The sequence below is a fragment of the Chinchilla lanigera genome, unplaced genomic scaffold, assembly GCF_000276665.1.
Source record: "Chinchilla lanigera isolate Chin_1 unplaced genomic scaffold, ChiLan1.0 scaffold00035, whole genome shotgun sequence".
NCBI lineage: Eukaryota > Metazoa > Chordata > Mammalia > Rodentia > Chinchillidae > Chinchilla > Chinchilla lanigera.
This window is the reverse complement of record NW_004955436.1, coordinates 8,990,916-9,011,919: the sequence shown is the minus strand read 5'-3', so window position 1 is coordinate 9,011,919 and position 21,004 is coordinate 8,990,916. Positions and strand designations below refer to the sequence as shown.

General features: G+C 35.2%; 1 protein-coding gene and 1 long non-coding RNA gene across 3 annotated transcripts in view; one reads left to right on the top strand and one right to left on the bottom strand.

The window, feature by feature from the left end:
• Nucleotides 1–21,004, top strand: part of Ptprk (protein tyrosine phosphatase, receptor type, K) — a 395,867-nt gene that overhangs the window by 359,689 nt on the left and 15,174 nt on the right. The window contains exons 14-21 of the mRNA XM_013516643.1: nucleotides 2,483–2,643; nucleotides 9,225–9,409; nucleotides 11,160–11,247; nucleotides 12,349–12,425; nucleotides 12,627–12,644; nucleotides 15,122–15,158; nucleotides 16,499–16,596; nucleotides 17,005–17,121. Coding sequence (XP_013372097.1) covers nucleotides 2,483–2,643; nucleotides 9,225–9,409; nucleotides 11,160–11,247; nucleotides 12,349–12,425; nucleotides 12,627–12,644; nucleotides 15,122–15,158; nucleotides 16,499–16,596; nucleotides 17,005–17,121 — 781 coding nt within the window. The remainder of the gene's footprint in view (nucleotides 1–2,482; nucleotides 2,644–9,224; nucleotides 9,410–11,159; nucleotides 11,248–12,348; nucleotides 12,426–12,626; nucleotides 12,645–15,121; nucleotides 15,159–16,498; nucleotides 16,597–17,004; nucleotides 17,122–21,004) is intronic.
• Nucleotides 1–21,004, bottom strand: part of LOC102012357 — a 33,117-nt gene that overhangs the window by 5,292 nt on the left and 6,821 nt on the right. For both annotated transcript variants that reach the window (XR_261779.1, XR_261780.1), the window contains exons 2-4: nucleotides 8,117–8,193; nucleotides 5,087–5,134; nucleotides 3,421–3,484 (exon numbers count right to left, since the gene is read on the bottom strand). This is a non-coding gene — a long non-coding RNA (uncharacterized LOC102012357). The remainder of the gene's footprint in view (nucleotides 1–3,420; nucleotides 3,485–5,086; nucleotides 5,135–8,116; nucleotides 8,194–21,004) is intronic.

The window sequence follows — 21,004 nt, the reverse complement described above, 5'->3', positions numbered from 1 at the left end:
TCTCTACTATGTAGTGACCAGTGCTTAGTAATTAGAGTATGCAGTGCTTTGTAGTATAGGGCACTTTATAAGTGGCAGTAAAGGCAGTGTGAGCATCAGCATATGGAATAAGAGCTTAAGCCTTGGAACCAGATCATTCTTCATTGCTTATTACACAAACAACCTTGGGCAAGTTATTTAATTCCTCTAATCCTTAATGAATGCATCCATACGATTAGAAGAACCCTTGTGCTGTTTTCAGTGGACTGATCTGAGAATTAATTGAGTTAGCAAATGAAAAGTGGAAGCGTATAACAGGACTAATTTACCTATTCAACAAGTGTTTATTGAGTGCCTGCTATATGCCAAGTGTGCTCCTGTGGCCTGGGATGTATGCATATCAATGGTTTCTCTCCATGCAGCACATGTGGGGAGATGACTGAAAAGGTGTCATTACATGAGGAGGACATGGTGTTGTAAAACATCTTTTGGCTGAAGCAGAACAGATGAGTGTTAGCCAAATACTACAGGCTGAAGAATGTTGTAGATTGAAAAACAAATACTCTCTGTGATGGCCTAGAGGCCTTTGGAAAATAGAAGCCTATAGGCTTAATATGACTTAATGATATTTAATTCAGCCCACACGCTCTTTCAAAAAACAAAAAAACCTCTAAATTTTAACACTCAGATTTCATGTAAGTTACCCCTAAACTGCCTGGCAGTTTTTTACCGTCTTGGCCATCTAGACCACAAAGAAGAGTTCATAGCCGTGTGGGCGTAGAGAGCAAATGTTGCCGATAAATAACCGTGGTGATGGTGATGGTTTAGAGGTAGTCTTGGTGGTGGTTGTAACTCTGTCCTTGTGTGCTTAAATATGACTAACACCCTGATGGTAATTATTTCTTTAAAATGCAGGGTCATCTCTCCCTCCAAGTTTTAGTTTCTGCCTGTCTTCCTCGGGTGCCAGATCTGTTGTGTCAGTGTGTTGTGCATGTTGAGTATGCCCCATGAGGACAAGTGGTACCATTCTCGCGGGGAAAAAACCCTGGAACAATTCTCAAATTGCTAGAGTCAATTTTTAACTGCAAAGCCTCTGGACACAAACTGATTCTACTAAATGAGCCTTTGTAGTATTCCTAACGCATTTACTCAAGTACAGATACTAATGAGGAGCAGAAGAGAATATCTTACCTTACAATCTAGCTGAGAAGTGATGTTCTCAGAACAAGGGAAGAACATTTCCAAGACAAAAGAACTCCTGCCATGAGCTTACTCTTATAATTTGCCTACTACAGAGGTTTACAATGTTTTTATATCATAAATAAGTTGCCTGGTTAATGTGGTTTAAATATAGTTTTTTTCCTTGACTGTTCCCAATCAAGCAGTCATATGAACCAAAATATAATTTACATTCTTGGTGTGTAAGATAAGGGGATCATTATTTGAGTAGCTCAAAATGTGAACTCTGCTTATTGCTAAGTCCTGTCAGTCATGTGCCCTGTGGTGTTTGTAATGCATTTCTGTTGGGAATATGTTGCCATAGGGTTTTAAATCACTAATTTACAGCAATGGGCCAAATCAGTACTCCACAATGATGATAATTTGCATTAGAAGCTTGCATAGTATTTTTCACATTTTTCTCAGAACTTTTCCTGCACTTACATATTTTAATCCCCTATATCCATGTGTAATTGAATTATGTGTTACTGTGGTCAATTTTAAGACTTCAGGATTGGCTTTTATTAATTTTATAAGTGTTTTGTTAAAGATGTTAATGCTATCCGTATGACATTTTTTACTTAGCAATGGCAGAGAAAATTAAGAATGAGTTTTTGGGGTTTCGTTTTGTTGGTTTTTTCCTTTTGCACTACTAGGGATTAAACCCATGACCTTTACGTGGAGCTACAACTTAGGCATTTTTTTTTAATTTGGAGATAAGGTCTCACTAAGTTCTCCAGCCTGGGCTGGAGCATGTGATCCTCTGGCATCACCTCTGAGTGCTGTGACTGCAGTTATGGGCCACTATGCCTGGTTAGCATCTATTTGCACTGGGTGGTTATCATAAAACAAACTTAGGTCATATTAATTTCAAGAAAAACTTTCAAAAGATGCCCAAAAGAACTGGTCCACTAGTAGAGTGATTAAAACTTAACTTTAGCCTAGATCTTCCTTGAACTACATATTCAATTTAGAAAGTACTTATTCATACTTTTGATAAAATGTAGTTATATTCCTATGAGATTGATTTAACAGAGTGAAATATAGAAAATGATGACAGGTTTTGTGTTGACAGCTGGAATACCTGAAAAATACAGTAATTTTGCAACAACCAACCAATATAATTGTTTGAGTGTCAACTTCATTGCTGGTATTATAACCAGTTCTCAGGTTTAATGGACCACATGTGTAACCCTGTCCTCGGGCACACTTAAACTACTTACTGCTGGTGTCCACTCTTGTTCAGACCTTATACTGAGGATTCCCTCTCCTATTGCCTTCGCAGCAAGCTTGCTAAGAAGCGCAAAGACGCCATGGGGAACGCTCGCCAGGAGATGACTCACATGGTGAACGCCATGGACCGAAGTTATGCGGATCAGAGCACACTACATGCGGAAGACCCTCTGTCCATCACCTTTATGGACCAACATAATTTTAGCCCAAGATGTAAGTTCTTCAGCCAAATTGTACTAAGTTGTCTTGAAGCTCTGTAAATTCATTATACATTTTACGGATTAACAATAACAGAGGGGGAGAAAGAAGAAAGGATCGGCTAGATACAGAAAAGAGAGGTGATACAGAATTTATAAGAAGGTCTGCACTGAGGCTTGATAGTGGATTTAGTTTATCCTCAAACTGTATCCATTTTATTATTAAAGTATAAGAAATATTCCAAAAATACACAGCTCATACCATATGAAGTGCTTTAAGTTAAAATATATGATTGCCTACATAAAATGAATTTGTGTCAGAATTTATAATTATTATGAAATTTGCATCTTTTTTGCATCAGGTCAGGTTTCCTTTGAGATAAGAAGAAGTGATCATTGTTGCTGGAAATTAGTAATATAGGTAAAAATATTCCATTAAAATTAATCTACTATGGAGTCCTAGAAAATTTCAGTACTAAATAGTTAACTAGGGGAAAGATTAGTCTACATACTCTAAAGTTGCTAGTGTGAAGTCTAAACTGTCCATCTGTCCATCTTACAATATTACTAATCCTGATCCATGCAGGTAGGGCTTTCAAAATATTTCCACTGAAGTATTGTTTGCAGATGATTTGAATAATTATTTCAGACTCAATATTACTGTTTATCTTCAAATTTCCTATAAATTTCATATTCTGTTTTATAGGACCTCTGTTTATCTTAATTAAATTTCCATGACCTGATTTCATTGTATCAAATCCTCAAGTAAAACTGAGATTTGAAGTGCACATACCAGTTTGTTGGTCTTTTGTAGCCAGGGGCATTTTGGCACAGACCTAGGGATGTAAATATCTAGTCTGGAAAACATGGATGTAAGAAAAGAATAGAATTGTTATTTGTTATACAAATTATAAACGTATATAGTGATAAGGGTTAAAGGAAAGTATTTATAGATTGTATGTCTCTACATCCTTTCAGAGAGAATTTTCCCAAGTATTTCATGAAGTTTTCAGCTTCATAAAAATTTGCAATAATTATTGGCTCCAAATACAGCCTGTTATTTTCCTTGACATATATCTATCCCAAATTAGAAGTTAGAAGTACAATGTGAGTCATTTTGGAACTTCATTTAAAACATGATAGAGCTTTTCTAGTCTGTTTTATTTTCATTCCACTTTAAGGTAAATGATAGGGAAGAACATAAAATATTATTACTGTTGAAAGTAAGTTTTGCAAAATATATAAAGGCACCATATCTCTAAGTATTTGATATAATATTTAATCAATTATAGGTATAAAAGCATTTCTGGTCCTAAACTTTTCTAATTATTGCATATATTAGCATCTTATTAGAAAGCCTCAATTCAGTAAGGTGGCTATAAATATCTACTTATGCACTTAGATAAAAGATTAAATCCATTTCCCACAGTTAACTGGAAAAAAAAAAGTGTGTGGAATGAATATGAGATCATTTTTCTCAAAGTACCTTAGATCTAAAATGCATGGTTTCTTTCCCCCTAATTTTATACTCTTTATAATGTCAAGTTGAATCTTGTGACTTTTTTAAATTAGGCAGAATACTAAGCTATAATTACAGATAGACCTTCCTTGATGTTTTGAGATAACCCAAACTAGAAGAGAGAATTTTCCTCTTGAGGGATCCAGTAATAGAAGGAAGCTGAATAATTATATTTCTTAAGAGAGCACAATCTTTTATTTAAAAAAAGGTTCAGAATTCAATTTCAGAGCAATATAATCCTTCATGAGCTTTGTTTTTCTACAGTGCCCAATGACCCTCTTGTGCCGACTGCTGTGTTAGGTGAGGCCCTAAATCTTTATCATCATCATCATCATCGTTATCATCATTTTATTTATTTATGTATTTATTTATTTATGTATTGCATGGATCACAACTCCTTGCATGAGTTGTAGCTTTGTTTGAATAGTAACTTTGTGGTGCAGAAAGCATCTTGTACTTAAAATAGCCATGGTCTTGTGAGAGACAGTTACTCTATTCCATGCAATTAGATCTAGTAAATTTCAGTGTGGCAGAGTACAGGCTACTGTTGAAAGCAACATATTCTTTAAATTGTGATTCTGCTAGATTTGAAACAAAAGTTTGGTGGCCTTTAATATAGGACTAGTAGCAACATATCCAGCTGAGTGAAATGGGCTCAAATGCTTTAGATCGCAGGAACCAATCCTAGCTAATACTAGCTGATATATACAAGTCTTCTTGTGGGAAGGGATTTTTTTCTAAATCCTTTCAACTTTATAGCAGTAAAAGAATACATTCATAGGTGAACATTAGGAGTGGATGCACTTTTCTTTTGCTTTAGTAAGAATTTGCAAACATAGGTTACATTGTTAGAATCTCAATGTAGGGTTTGGAATTGTATATAAACCGTACATACATTAATGATGTCTTTCCAAAGTTAAGAACAAGTCACATGGTTTACCTCTGGGCGACATCTAAGACTCCTGACACTGCTAGTGATGATTCAGGCCTGTCAGATATAAGATTGCATTAATTTAAAAGTGGAGCTATTTCAGACTAAATGAGTTTCATTCAGAGCGTACCTCATTCCTCGACCAATAATTGGCCTGCTTGCCTGTGTGTTTGCAAATTCCACATCAGTTTGGCTCTCATATTTTAAATTAAGATTTAACAAAAGAAATATGGAAACTATCAGATAAATGTATTTTCTAAAATTAACAAAAGAGGGGCTGGGGATTTAGCTCAGCGGCAAAGCGCCTGCCTGGCAAGCGCAAGGTCGTGAGTTCGGTTCCTGGTACCAGAGAAAAACCAAAAAAATAAAAAAAATTAAAAAATAAAATTAACAAAAGATATATGTTATTTATAACATCGCTTATTAAATATGTCTTTTAGCTTACATTTTATGCATATATTTTTACTATCCACAATGGATTATGTTATGAAATGTTTTGGAGCAATACAACCAATTCAACTAATTAAAATGTACCTCTTACTCACTCAAGTAATTATTTCAAATTATAATTTTATAATTGAATTAAGGAATGTATATTCTGAAAGAATCTGTTTTCCTCCTACTGCACTCTCTGTGTGATGCCCACATCAATAAACAGACAGAAATGAATTTGGGATTTGTCCCAAGAGGCGGGCTGCATGCATAGGGTGAATCCTTGAATGACAGCCACTGAGGAGGCCCCAAATGCCTCTGCAGATATCATCTTCCCTTGAGCACCGTAGGATGCTGTCAATATCAAGTTAAATGAAAGTTCAATTAAAATATTATTAAACTCATTGGAAAAGAATCAGTTGCCTTGATGTGTAGAATTTCATCATAATGATTTTCTAAGAGCATGTAGAAGTAGGTCCAAATCTCAGTCCTCCTGTGGATTGACTATTAGTTCATAAAAATAACTTATATATTTGCTTCCTCATCTATGTAACAGTAAAATATTGTGTGCTGTGTTGTGTTCATGGGATTTTATAAAGGGAAAATGAAATAATATCCATGTTTTTATAGACATCAAAGTTTAAAAAATTATTGCAATAACTTCCCTGTGAAAAAGAGTATTCAAGTGTAAGGAAGATCAAGGTCATATGACCTATCTATATAAACATTCATTTTATGTTGCATTTAAATTGCAAACATTTTTGCATTTTATTTCATTTTGACAATCAAGTTGGTTGATATAAAATATAGAGTCTACCCAAAAATGTGTATATATTTCAGGAAAAAAGCCTGTATAAATATTTTAATACTAAATTTATTGAGAAATAACATTAATACAAGTTATCTTTGGCCTCTACAATTATAAGACATGATCAAAGTGGTGGCCATGAGCTTCCAGACATTTATTAGTATGGTGAACTGTTCCTTGGGTAACCTTGGTCATTGGGATTGCTGCACATGAGTTTTCAGTTTCTTATCTAATAGTGTGCAATATTGTGGGTTTTCTGCACAGCAGACATCCCCTAGGGCCCCCCATGTGAGGGTAACACCATCTGTTGAAAAAAATACACTGTTTTTCTTTTTCTGCAGTGTGTATACATTTCTTTTGTCAGATTTTGTACATGTTCATGCTCTTGAAAAGCTAAGTCTGTCATTAGTCATATTAGATGTAGGAAAGTACTGCATTTTTAGCATTCATAGACTGGTTTTTATAGTTATTTTGCATCTACTTGAATTTGTATTTATAAAGTGATTTTTGAAATAGCTTCAACTATTTCTTAATATTGTTATCTACTTATTTACTTAGAGGGCTTAGAGGCTTGTCATATTGATTCATATTTTTGTTTCTTGTGTTTCACTGCTTCATCGGGTTTAAGTCCCTATAACTGGTAAGTGTATTGCAAAATCTCTAGAAAACCTTTCAATGAAGGATAGAGTTGAAGTTATCATTTTCAAATGTGTTAGAAGGATAGTGATTAGTACATGTATCCTCACCAGTAGTTGCATTATTAGGTGTTTTAAAGAGGCAGAAATGTGTTGAGATTAATAATTCATATGTGATTATTTTAAAGACTTTATTGCTTATTGTACTGCTGTATTAAAGCTTAATGGAACACCAAGGCACTGTCTATTTCATATTGGGAGACAATCAACTGTAAGATCTGTTGTATGGGTGAATTCTGTGTTTCTCATTGAGCCTCTTAGGATTGTAACAATTCTGCTGCTGTAGCAGGCACTATGTGAGCTCTGAAGGTCTTCCACAGAGCCCTGGCTACTTGATCCAGGTTAAGTGACTGCATTTTACCTCTCTGATATTATCTGTTCTCTCCATGTCTCATCTTCTACTGTATATTCTGTGATGGTGCCTCCTCAATTGCTTCTGAGTTGAATTTTTGTGGGGAGATGTACATATACTCTATGTCAGCCCACCAATTGTAATAGTTGAGCAGAGGTAGACCAGTTGACTGTAGTCTCAGCATAGGGAAGTAACTCTCATGAATTGTGTTAGTTAGCAAATGTTTGTGTCTATAATGGTGGGCAAACCCCACATAAAAGGCATTCATTCTCTTTGGTGGTTGAGTCACAGAAGAGTCCACTAGGACATTTTTGATTCAATGAGATATTTTTAGGAGTAAATGCAAAAAAAAAAAAAAAATACATTCAGTTTAATAAGGGATGTTAAAGATAAATGCAATGAAGCTAAATGATAGAGGCACATGTATCTGATTGTAGGGTTCTTTTTTTCCCTTCTCTAGGAAGAAAAAATGTTTATCATGGGGACAACAATTCATTTTTTGCCATATCCTATTTGTAGAGATGGTAATAGAACAGGCAACTGTACCAGCACTTGAAATACATTTTAACTGTTAATTACATATCGTTCTCTATAGTATGCATTATCATTGAAAACAAAATTCCCAAGAGTGTGTTTTCTTTGTGTTAATGAGTATGACAATATAATGCTTTTCAAAATAACGCTTTTTAAAACATGTCTTTTCCTTTGAAAGTGGTAAGTTTAAATGTGATAAATATAAGCATGCTACTCACTGTAACAATTAGTGCTTCCATCATTAAAATATTGTTTCATTCTTCTTAGGCATAATGCTCTTGTTCTTTTCTTCCTCCTGATGACAGAAAGAAAATGAAAATTTTCTTTTCATTTTGACCTAATAACACAATTGGGGTGGGGCCTACACTTAAATGTGGGTGGTGAGGGACTCAATTGATTTTAACTTATTTATTGAGGTATTTTTTTGGACTGTTATAGACTAGGAATAAAACATAGAACTGTCTCTACATGCTATGCACTCAGGGTTGAGGAATGCAAGCAGACAAGTACATAAACAATTAAAATAGAGATCAAGGGAGGTGACATGTAGCAAAACAGGAAGGCGCGAAGACGTGAGAAGCAGCCTTGTCACTGGGCCTGGAGCAGCGTGGGGAGAACCCAGGGGTGGTAGCCACAGTTTGCTCTGGAAGCACCCCTGGTTTTGTTGGCATGGTGGTCAGAAAGATCAAAATACATTAGCAACAAAGGCAGCAATATTAACAAGAAGCCAACGGCAGGAATCAAATCAAATGCACATGGAGCCTGTTCTGCAGGCAAAATGGGGTCTGAAGTTTATCAGAAAAGTGCTCACGGTTCCCAGTCTAGGGCGTATTGTGTTAAGCAGCCCTGGGTTGCAGGGCCTAGGAGCGCCATGGGGCCCAAGGGAGAGCTGTGGGGATGAGTGGCCAGGTCAGGTCTCTAGGGGAGGTTGGGGAGTGGGTGAGAAGGAGTTTGTCTGACTTAATCTGCAGTGTAAACACTTCCCCAGTTGATGATTTGGTCTTCTGGCCCTGCCCCCAATAGATACAAGAGCAGTAAGAACCCTCCTAAGTCCCTCCTGTACCATTATAAAAAGCAGATCTCTCATCTCATAGTATCAGTGCCTTGCTAACACACACAGAATATGCTCTGACATCAAGGCTTGAGCTGAAGGAAAAGCCCAAGACTTTGTCTTTAAGGGGTTGCTGCCCTAGGCCCCTAGTGGCTACCATTTCCTTCCCTTCTGTTATCAGAAAGATCGTAAGCTCTTAGAATCTCCTTTGCATAGACGTATATTCAACAGGATACTTTTATCTCTTTTTTAATCTTGGAATATGAAAATGCCAGATGAAAACCACAGTGCTACACCAGAGTCCAGTCGCCTTCTTGATGTGCCTCGCTACCTCTGCGAGGGGACGGAGTCCCCTTACCAGACAGGCCAGCTGCACCCGGCCATCCGAGTGGCCGACTTACTGCAGCACATCAACCTCATGAAGACATCGGACAGCTACGGATTCAAAGAGGAGTATGAGGTGAATGTGTCAGTAGTGTGTCACCTTTGATTTTCAACCGTGGCATCGGGTGGAATTGATCTTTCTTCCTCCTTTTCACATAGCAAGGAGTGGAATGCTCTGTAGCTTGTGTAGTCCAGCGTTCATGAACATAAAACCAAGTGTATATCTTAGGAAAGGGAGTGGAATTGAATAAAAAGAGAAACAAAAAACGATCCCTAAGTATAGATCTGGATCTGCACTCCTTATAAGAACTTTAATGTTAGGTTCCATAATTTATTTGCTGGGTATTAAAAACACTTTGTTACATGCTCCTTACATTTTCCTATTAAAAAATCAGTTGGCAAGACTGGAGTTCCATTGTACCACGGCACTTCCTATCATTTGAATATCGTTTCCTTACTTAAGTACCAGGTGTTTCTGTCTCTTTGCTTCCTGATTCTCGGGGTGAGGAGAATGAATCTGCTCTCTTCAGTGTACCACTTGCCAGTCTCAGGTTCACCTTGGTGTAGACTGGTTGAGGGTGGCAGAAATGAAAAGTGCTCCCTGCAAACCGCAGAAACAGTAAGAAGCCAAGAGAAGGGTGTGGGGATTCTTCCAACCTACTTCCCCTTCCTACTCACCCCAAAGTACCAGGATTTATCTTCCAAAGGAAGTGATTTCAACAGAGCACTCCAATAAACACAGTGTGGCAAAAAGGGAAAGGTTCCTACGTCACCCTGCACTTGCTGAGAAATGTTAGTCTGAGGCATGGAAGCTTGTCCATCCCCTACCTTAACCTCACCTCAGGACACACAAACACACCGAACGTGAAAGAATCCCATCAATACTTACGGTGAAAAACTTTGAAGCATATCCAAATACATAAAAAAAAAAAATCTTTAAAACTCCACATTTAATCCACAAACTACTTGAATAACTTCTTTGGGAGGTGAATAAAACCCGTCTTTGAATTTTTAGTGTTGGTTTCAGATATACGCTGAAGCGCTATGTTGTGATAACAAAGTAGATGCAGGGAAAATTAGAATATCCTGCCAGACTTGTTCTTTGTGTTCACTTCATTGCATTCCTGTGTACTTGGCTTCAAAGACTGTGGGCTCTTTGAAGACCCCATTTCCTGTGTTGAGCAAAGTTTAAGGTTTTCTGCAAAAAGAAATCTTTCCCCCACCTTCTAAGTTGGTGCATATGGTAATTAAACCAATGAACAAATTTATCTGTTTCCATATTCTTGGGGAAGGGGGAGTTTTTAATTTTCATATGGTCCCTTGTCGTAGGGACGGTCCTTTTCATGATCTTCAAAGAAACCGAAATATGATGTACTGCACATAATTTAATGAATAATTACTGAAGGAAGCAGTGGGTTTTTTTCTGTTATAAATACTACTGAATGTATGTTTGAAAGATACTCATTAGAAACAGTTCTTGCAGTTTTTGATGCATTATTATTCACTATGTCTTGAAAAGAATACTATTTTCTGTTTCCATCTTACAAAGTTAGAGCTATCTTAAATGTGAAATACTTTCAAGGTCCTTTTTATTTCTTCAGAGTTATTTTTTGTCCTTCATTTGAACTCTGTCCAATCCAAGATGAACAAGTGTGAGCCCAGCAAACCAGCCCTGAGATTTGAAAATGCAACTTGGTTACTACAGTAGGAATCCCTGCCTCCCCCAGAAAATGGCTTTTAGTATTTTAGACCTCAGAACAGATAAACCCGTTTTATGAAAACAGAATTAAATCCAGTGTGCTTGTTAATTTTTGCTCTTTTCCCAGAGCTTCTTTGAAGGTCAGTCAGCATCGTGGGATGTAGCTAAAAAAGATCAAAATAGAGCAAAAAACCGATATGGAAACATTATAGCATGTAAGTTCCCATACAATTCTTTTTTTTCCCCCATACAATTCTTGGTGAATGTAAATATTGTGTGACTAAGATATACAGTGAGTTTTAATTCCTGCTTGTATGATTTTAGATTTTAAGATAATCCTAGAGGGTGACACATCTGTTTATAAAGTAATCTATTTAATATTAAAGACAGGAGTGGTATTAGCAGATTCTCTGAAGCTGTTCTTATTCTCATTAATTAAATTGACTCAGTCTTCACTGCATAGAGATAACACCCTCTTTGTTTTGACATTTGTATGTACATGCATGGGGGTGTTATTAAACAGCTAAAAATATCAGGAAATGAAAATGATCTTTTCAGTTATAAATTGCTCCGGCACACCTTGCAGTTCCACTCAGGGTTGGATGTTATCCTTTCTGTATACCTTTCTTCCCTGCTTGGAACTTGTGGCTGACACCAGTTGTTCCGTGTTATCCCTTCCTGAGGCCTTCCTCTTGATTAAGGCTTCTTGACGAGGACCTGACAAAAATAAAGTCCTTGCCCCTGGAAACCACAGGAGCAATAAAGAAAGTAGTAGATGATTTAACTTCTAATGAGCTATTTATTTTCCTCTTTCATGAATTTAAATAATTTTCAAGTATCTGAAATACATCACATCTTAACCTTGACTCTCATAAGAAAAGAGGAGAATTCAAAATTCAGTCTACTTCTGAGATTTTTTGGGCTATTAAATACAGAGAAATGGGATCTCATCCTTTTAAAATCATGCCTAAGAACCGGAAGTAAGAACCGGAAGTAGAATTTATGCCAGTTCTGTTCTCTGGTCAGGTTTGAGGCTCACATTCATTGTATGGTATGATTTTCCTTTGTACGTCCTAACTGTAAATGTGAGCAAGCGAAGGTGTATGCACAGAAGACTATGAATGTAATAAGTAATAAGTGCATTACAGTTCATGCATTTCCCTACAATGACTAATTTGGCCGTGGTAAATTGTATATGGAGCGTGGGCAGGTCTGAAGAAGAGTTAGAGACTGAACTACTTTAAATTACTACCAGTGGCATTGTCTCAGAACAGAGAAAAATTTCATAGGTTTGTCTTATTATTTAAATATTTTAGACGATCACTCCAGAGTAATTTTGCAACCTGTCGAGGATGATCCTTCTTCAGATTACATTAATGCCAACTATATAGATGTAAGTACTTTTCTGGTCCATATGTGGCTAGTAGCTCACTTTATCATCTTATATCGGTGAACGTTTTCTTGTTATTACCTGTAAAGTAATTGCTAGCTTTTTAAATAAAGAACAAACTGTACACATTTCCTTGTTCTACATCCTAGTACTTACTGATGTTGTTGTGCTTTCTTTCACACCTGACTTTGGTTTGGGCTGTAGATTTGGCTGTACAGGGATGTAAGTACCACTATATGTAAATAACAGCACCCTTTTATAAGTATTTAATATCAGTATTCTTACTTATAATTATTACTAATGCTTACTACTACTTCTCTCTGCATGCTTCACCTAATAGTCTCATACAGTATATTTATGTTCATTTTTTGTAATTCTTTTACATGTGTAAAGATCTATTTTACCTCCTTCCCCTTATCTTGTTTAGAAAAACAGGTCATTTTGGCAACAATTATGTACTCGAGTTTTATTTGTTGATGATTTCTGTTTCTGACTTTTATTCTTACCCTTTCCCAAACATATGTGAGAAGCTGGATAGTATGATGTGTATTAGTGTTTCTGAAATTTAATTTTTAAATTGGCTCCTGATGCTAAAAATAAGTAGGAGACTATTTTGTGGGGTGTGGTTTGGGCTTGCAAGGCCAATTACTCAGGCAAAAGAATTACTAAATTGCAATTTTAAAATAGCCATATCACACATATATATCGAATCTTATAAATGAAAAGTTGGTTTTGATAATTTACTATTAAATTTTGATGAAATTATATATATATATGCATATCAATTATGTAAGGGAAAGTAATTATCAAGTAAAATATTGTTGAGGCAAGATATTACATTATATATAAGGAGGACAGACTCTTTGCTCATGTCAGCTGGTTCAAAATCACACTGGAGATCTTGGGAATGTTACTTTCCTATCTGTGCATCAGTTTCCTACTCTCTAGAGGGGGCTAATTATTATAGTGCTAACCCCATCTCCTTATTCTAAGAATTGAGTGAAGTAATGCACACTGAGCAGTTAGGATCATGCCTAGCACATATTTAGCATCCATTAAGCTTCAGCCATTTTTAACACTTAAAAGAGAGGTGCTGAAGTTGATTCTAAATGGACATAATTCTAGGGCAAAATGTAGAAGTTCAGTACTGTAGCATAATGCATAACTTAAACATGCAAATATGAACCATAAGGTTCAACTTCTTCTAACTTCTATAAATAGAAAATAATTTTGATCACACTTAGGAAGGCAACGTTTTAAAGTTACTTTGTAAATTATAAGTATTTATTTAGTTGGATTATTGTATTAAGTATAATATATGAGTGTATGGATTCAATTTTGGATTATAATCTTATTCCATATTGCAATTCAGCAGAAATGTCGTCGTGGAAAACTAAGCTGTCTACTCTTTAGGATAAAGTAAACACTTCTTTGATTAAGTTTGTAGTTGTTCTTACCTTTTTGATTTAACTTGACTTTTCTGCTAAGATATATACACTAGAGAGTTATCATAATACTACTGGTATATTTTGTTCTATAAGACTGTATTCTAAATAAGAATTTTACCCAACATTTATAAAGACCCCAGTGTATTTTGGCTGATTACTAAATAATTATATCATTTCCTCTCCTATTATATTAGTATAATTTCAGCAATTGGTAAATATTTTATTAAAAATGACTTGAAATGCTTGCAGAAAACATTAAGCTATGTTGGCATATTAAGAAACAGAAGTCTTCAAGCTGTGCAACTGAAATTCACATGCTATTAAATTTTGGGTTCAAGATCTCAGTTCATATGCACTTATATGTGCTTTAAGTTGGCAAGACAAAAATGTGGACAAATTTTCCCAATGAGTATTACTAAACTCTTTGGTAAATGTACACAAGATTTCAAAACTTAACCCATTAGTATTTTTGCAAATCATGATTTCTTTTCAGTCCAGCTATCTGAAAGCAAATAGCCAGACATTCCTTTTCAGGAATAATTTATTAAAACAGTTCTAAATGTTTACATAAAATTTCTGGGACACTGAAGAAAATAATCCTTTTGTTTGAGATAGGATGCATTTTAAAAACAATTTTTTCCCTATATATGTGTGTATAATTTTATGTGTATGTGTGCAAATTAACTTTAGCATTAGCAGCACACACAAAGTAGTTTTCATGGATTCCTGAACATGTAGTAGAATGTAGATATTCTCTAAAAGAATCTCAGCAGGACTTTGATTGGATGCACACATGCATTGTCCAGCTCTAACATTGGAATGTTCTGCATTTTTTTATGGTTCTAATATGTCCTTGTCCATTTGTAATGCAGTGTGTTGTACTTTTGGGTGATAAAACCAGAATTAATATTTTTAAACACAATTTTACTACCAGTGAATGACTAAAGATTAACATGAAGGCATAAACATTTCAGTGAAACCAAACAAAATCTATGAGGTTATTGTATAGCAAACAAAACTCAATTATACAATATTTATTCTAATCAGAGCCTTTAGAATATTTAATTTTTGCTTTATGTTTATCCTTTAGATAATGTAGGTTTGAGAAGTGAACTATGTGTTCACTACTCATTTCTGGACTTTTTACTATAATTTAACCTTAACAGGTGATTGTCTTCATCCTTTTATGCCTTCATTCATTTATTTGTGATCCTATTGTAAAATGATGACTGAAATGTTCTCCCATTTTAGGGCTACCAGAGACCAAGTCACTACATTGCAACCCAAGGTATCAATTTGTCTTTATAAATGTTACAGAGTAAACAACTTTGCTTATTCAGCCATATGACTCTCTTCTTCCATTTTTCTGAATTAACTGAAAAGATTAGCTTTTCTAACACTGATCTTTACTCATTTGCATAGTTCAAAATTTTTATCTGGGTGGAACATAGATTTGATGGATTTATTTTTAATTGAATGTGCAGAGAAGCTGTTGGTAGTCTCTGTGATTTCATCCTTAGTATCCACCCACCTCAAAACACAAGTCCGTGCTGCTGGGTTGAGGAAGGACTAATTTTGGGGGGAAATGGATGTGAGGGCTCTCCTTGTATAAGGGGCTGTGCTCCGGCAGAGTTGCTAAGCCTGGAGTGTAATAATTCCCAAGACCAACACTGTCACAATGAGATATTACACTGTTTCCCTGTAATCCTCTGACAAGTCAAGACTGAGACAAAAAAGACCTAGCAGGAATATAGTAAGTTTATTCACTGTGGACAGTAAGAAGTAGGGGGATCTTCTTACAGTGGTGCTCCAGGGAATGAAAGTATCCAAACAAAACAACATTGTTTACACTTATCTCTCCAAATTGATTGCCGGCTATCAAAAGAGAAACATACCTCTGTTGTATACAACAGAAAAGTGAACCTAAAGCCATCTTTGCCCTTTTGACAGAGACCCTTTCTAAGTGTTTTGACATGTTTTTGGAGTAACTGAGTTTAACTGAATACTCTTTAGAGAGAGTAACCATTATTTTAGGCAGTCTTCTAGTTTTATGGTACTAGGATGGTCCTGCACATGCTTTTCCAGTTTGGGGATGATATATGCCATAGTATTAGGAGGTGTTCTTACATATAAGGATGCTTCTTCACTAATTTCTGAAAATCCACTGTTGATAAATGATGGGCATTTACTTAATTACTAATAGATGTTGTTTGGTTGATGGTACCTTGAGTTCTGCTTTCCATATGCATTTAGAGATGCACTCCAAGGGGCTAGGGATATAGCTCAGTGGCACAGCGTCTGCCTGGCAAGGGTGAGGTTGTGAGTTCAATTCCTGGTACCAAAAAAAAAAAAAAAATAGAGATGCACTCCACTCAATTAGTGAAAAGTTCAACTGCGCTAGAAACTACTGATATCGTCTTATGACTTGAGAAGTATAGAAGGAAATTTTAAGAACCTTGTCTATGCTTACAAGGTTTGCTGCAGTATGACTAGATGTAAGACGACCTTCAATAGTCTTAGTGACATTCTGTATTAGCTTTTTAAGTGTCTTTTTCATTTAATCTATTCTGCTGTTTATCCTATGTACACTTCTCACTAACTACAAAATTCAAATTAATTTCTTCATAGGTCCCGTTCATGAGACTGTCTATGATTTCTGGAGAATGGTGTGGCAAGAACAGTCTGCCTGCATTGTAATGGTGACAAATTTAGTGGAAGTGGGCCGGGTAAGAAAAAGAACGTGTTTTTTCATCATAAACACAAGCAGAGTTGAGATGCAGTGCACAATGCACTTACAAGAGCATTATTCAGTCGCTTATTAAAGAAAACCTTTATAAGTGCAGCAATCACTTGAGTGCTATTGAACGTTCAATGGCTACGAAAATATTTAAGATCTCACTGAATAATACAATAAGCATTGATTCTGTGCTAAGATCTACTGGCATTTTTAGTCTTGTATCATTTTATGAGAATGTACAAAGTTTTTCTATTTATTGTGTAGCATTATTTATTATTTATGTGTATTTCTGATTATGTTGTAGTTGTCTCCTAAAGAGTAACCACTGGAATTAAATCCTCTTGGCTAATGAGTATTTTGCGTTCAGGTCTAGCTATGTACTCTTTGTGTCATTAAGGTTAAGTGCTACAAATATTGGCCTGATGATACTGAAGTTTACGGTGACTTCAAAGTAACCTGTGTAGAAATGGAACCACTTGCTGAATATGTAGTAAGGACATTCACTCTAGAAAGGGTAAGTATTAAAAATTCTATTACAACCACGTTCACTGAAACTGTCTTTCTCTTCAAATCCCTGCCAGGTTTTCTTTTGATGATATGAAATAAATTCAATCCACAAATATTTCTGTCAGCATTCCTGTGGGCCAAGCATGTTTTCTTAACCTTGGGACACATGTTAAAATCCTTGCTTTCATGGAGGTTATCATCTGTCTATAGAGGGGAAAGAGTCGGTAAATATAAAATAAGTAAATATACCACAAAAGAACTGTACTGTGGTTAAAAAAAAAAAAAAATTTGGAAATTGAAATAGAAAATGTTATTGAATTGGGAGGGGAAGTGCTTCACTCTTTTTGAAATGATGATCAAAGGAGTACTTGTCAAGAAAACAACATGACCAAGGATCAGGGGTGGTGTCCAGTTGTGCTGGGGAAGACTGTTTCAGAGTCATTCTAGTGACCTTGTGGTTGCAGTTTCCCCCTCCCAAGGAGAAAAGCCCAAGAGGCCGGGGGTCAAGAGATGAGGAAGAAATGGAAAGAAATGTGAACTGACATCAGAGAGGTCATAGAACCAGGAAAGTAGGGCCTTTTTAGCCCTTCTAATGATTTTAGCTTGTGATACAGGAGAGGGCTTTGAGTCTGAGGGTAAGACAATCTGATTTTTATTTTTAAGGGAAAAGACTCAAACAAGAGTGTGATATAGTAGACAGAATTGAGGCGCAGAACCATATATTACTGCCAGACGGCTTCATAGATTGAAGCACATGGAAGTGTAAACTGGTTTGTAAAACAAATATTAAAAAGCACACACACAAGAAACTTGTGACTATCAGTGTCCTTCATGGTTTTAATACAAACAGAAAATACTAGAATCCCTGAAGAAAGGCAGTTGCTAACATCCCTATCAAAGATGCATGACCTTATGTGGATGTACAGTCTTGTACTTTCAAATCAGCAACAAAATGGTTAGAAGAATAATCCTCATCAAATGTGTGTACTGAAAGATTTTCACGTGTTGCTGATGTTGGCTAAATTGCTTTAAACCCTTGGCTTTAAGCAGATAATCACCAAAGTAGACAAAAATAGTGTGTAATTTTTGAGGAGTGATATATAATTAAAAAGAGCATTATAGCTTGAAGAAAGGACATTTATTTAATACAATGGCTCTGTTTATATTTTCAGACAGCTATAGATAAATGTAAATATTTTATAACAGCAAAATAGTTAACGGGATATAGGCAAATGATTGCTAAATATCATTCTTTATGAATGACACTTGGTAATTTTAGCAACATGAAAAATTAAAGAAAATATTAAATAACAACCAGCATTATATGGAGCCACATAATTATAAATATCACAACTGCAGAATATGGGTATAAACTTCTTACACAAATCAAAATAAGCAGTAAGAGAGATTTCAAAAACCAGCACCATTAAACTAAATTTATTAAATAACCATCTCTCATTATTAAATACAGAGAATGGGAAATACACATTCTCTTAAATTCATACCAGTGCCATAAAAAGCAATTATGAACTTAGCCAGAAAGGAAAGCTGTGTACATTAACAAAATGTTGAGGGCGTCCTGTCATCCCGTAGAGTACACCACCAAATCACTGTGCGGTGCTGTCACAGATTAACTCTTAGGCATCTTTTTCCTAATAATTCTTGAATGAATGATTACCTCAAAACTAAAATTCTATTTTATAGATCAGCAATTTACACGAACATCTACCTCAGGTTATCCTTTAAGAAAAACCTATGTTTGTAAAATGTTTCTATTTTTGAAAGACCATTAAAAATCTTGAAAAGTTATAAAGTTTTACAAATATCAATGGAATATAACCAAGGAAAATTAAATATAAAAGAGAAATACCAACAATTTGAAAAGATAAATTAAAACTGTATCCTTGCAAAGATCAATGAAGTAATTAATTCATTGTGGATTCTAAATATGATACAATGGAAAGGTATAATATTGTGTAAAGTATATTATATTGAAAAACATAAAAAAGATATAATTACAGCTATATGTACTAGAGTAGAAAAGTTATAAAAAATTATTAAGTATGAACTTAGACCTAGATTTCACTGTAGAGGCACTCATTTCCTAGCAAATCATACTTTCCAAAATGTGGAGCAAAAAGAGTTAGAAATCTGAAAATATGTAGAAGAAAATAGAATGAGTGTTAAATTTACCATTAAAATTGTACTATGACTTTGTAGGTGAGGTCCCTTTATCTTCTGAAATAATAGCCAATGCCTGTGTTATTCAAACTATTTCAGCTATGGAAAATCATTAAAATCAACAAAATATATTTGGAAAGCTAGCATAATGCTGATAAGATGCACAAAGATAGATTTGGATAGCTCCCTCAGGCTGGTGCTGTCTCTGAACCACATCCTGCGATAAGTCGTTGTCCCTGCCTGGCTCACCCTGTCCCTCTGTCTTTCTCAGGCACATGCACATGCTGCGGACCAATTTCATTTCCACATAAGAAATTTTCAAAATAAAATACTGAATGCTTTAATCCAACTTTGAGTGAAATATCACATGATCTATCACAGTTCTGTTTTTCTCTCTAAGAATCCACAGATATTTCAGCTGTGGTGGGAAATCTAACAGGACATTTCATTATGTTACCATGTTAAAGGAGCAAAATTATATGATTTTATTAACAGCTTCACGTAATTAATTTTATTTCAAAGACATCTGTAGTAATACTTTAATTAGCAAAGTAAACGGACTTCCTAAACTTGATAAAGACAACTCAACAATGATAGTTTATTATAGTAAACCAACTTAAAAGCTCTTATTCCTAAAAAAAAAAAAAAAAAAAAAAAAAGCGCTTATTCCTACTATCATTAGAAAAAACGAAAGTCATTCTCACTAGTATTCAACATTATTTGGAAATTTTAACAAATGACTTCAGCAAGAGGAACACACCATAACAATTGCAAAAGACAGTTATTTTAAGATGAAAGTATTTCATACCAAGAAAACTAGATATAATATTTTAAATAATGAAACTAGTCCACATTCATTTAAATGACTAATTCAACATAAATATTCTTAAATCATACCTTTTCCTTATATCAGCAATAAACAAAAAGAGACATTAAAATTATTTCAGAATAATAAATAGTACAAAATTTGATTGTATTTTACAAGCCACAAGTATTAGTTGAATAAAGCAAAACATATGACAGGATTAGTTTTATAAAACAAAACATATGACAGGACATATGACTTGATATTAATAACACTATATGGATTTAATACAATTCTGATTGAAATATCATGGAATTTTTATTTTTAATTTTTGTTTACTATTCAGAGCTGAAAAACAGTTATTTTATTGGGAGGAGGGAACCACATTTTGTTAGCACTCAGGAAATTTTAAGTGAAAAGAATGATAGAACATTTACCATCAGATTTTTTAAAAATGACTTAGAAAAGCAAGTCTTATGCATGTGACACAAAGAAGGAAGTCAGGGCTGTCCAAGCACTCTGGTCACCATGTTTCTAAGGAGGTAAAACGATTATCTAAAATTAGACCTGAGAATACCTAGGAGTTTTCCTCCCTAGAACTAACTTGAGAAGTCAGCAAGAAAGGTGTTTTTTCCATCAGTGTGATTTTGGGGTTTTTTTTTTTTGGTTTTTGGTGGTTTTTTTTGGTTTTTCTCCCGTACCGGGAACTGAACTCACGACCTTGCGCTTGCCAGGCAGGCGCTTTGCCGCTGAACTAAATCCCCAGCCCCCATCAGTGTGACTTTGTATGTTTGTCCTGTGATGATTACAATTGTTTGTCGAGCCCTGCTTTGGCCACGTATTATGCACTCGGAACTAGAACTGAGCGAATGGTAACACAGGATCAGTGTCTTGCAAGCGTGTG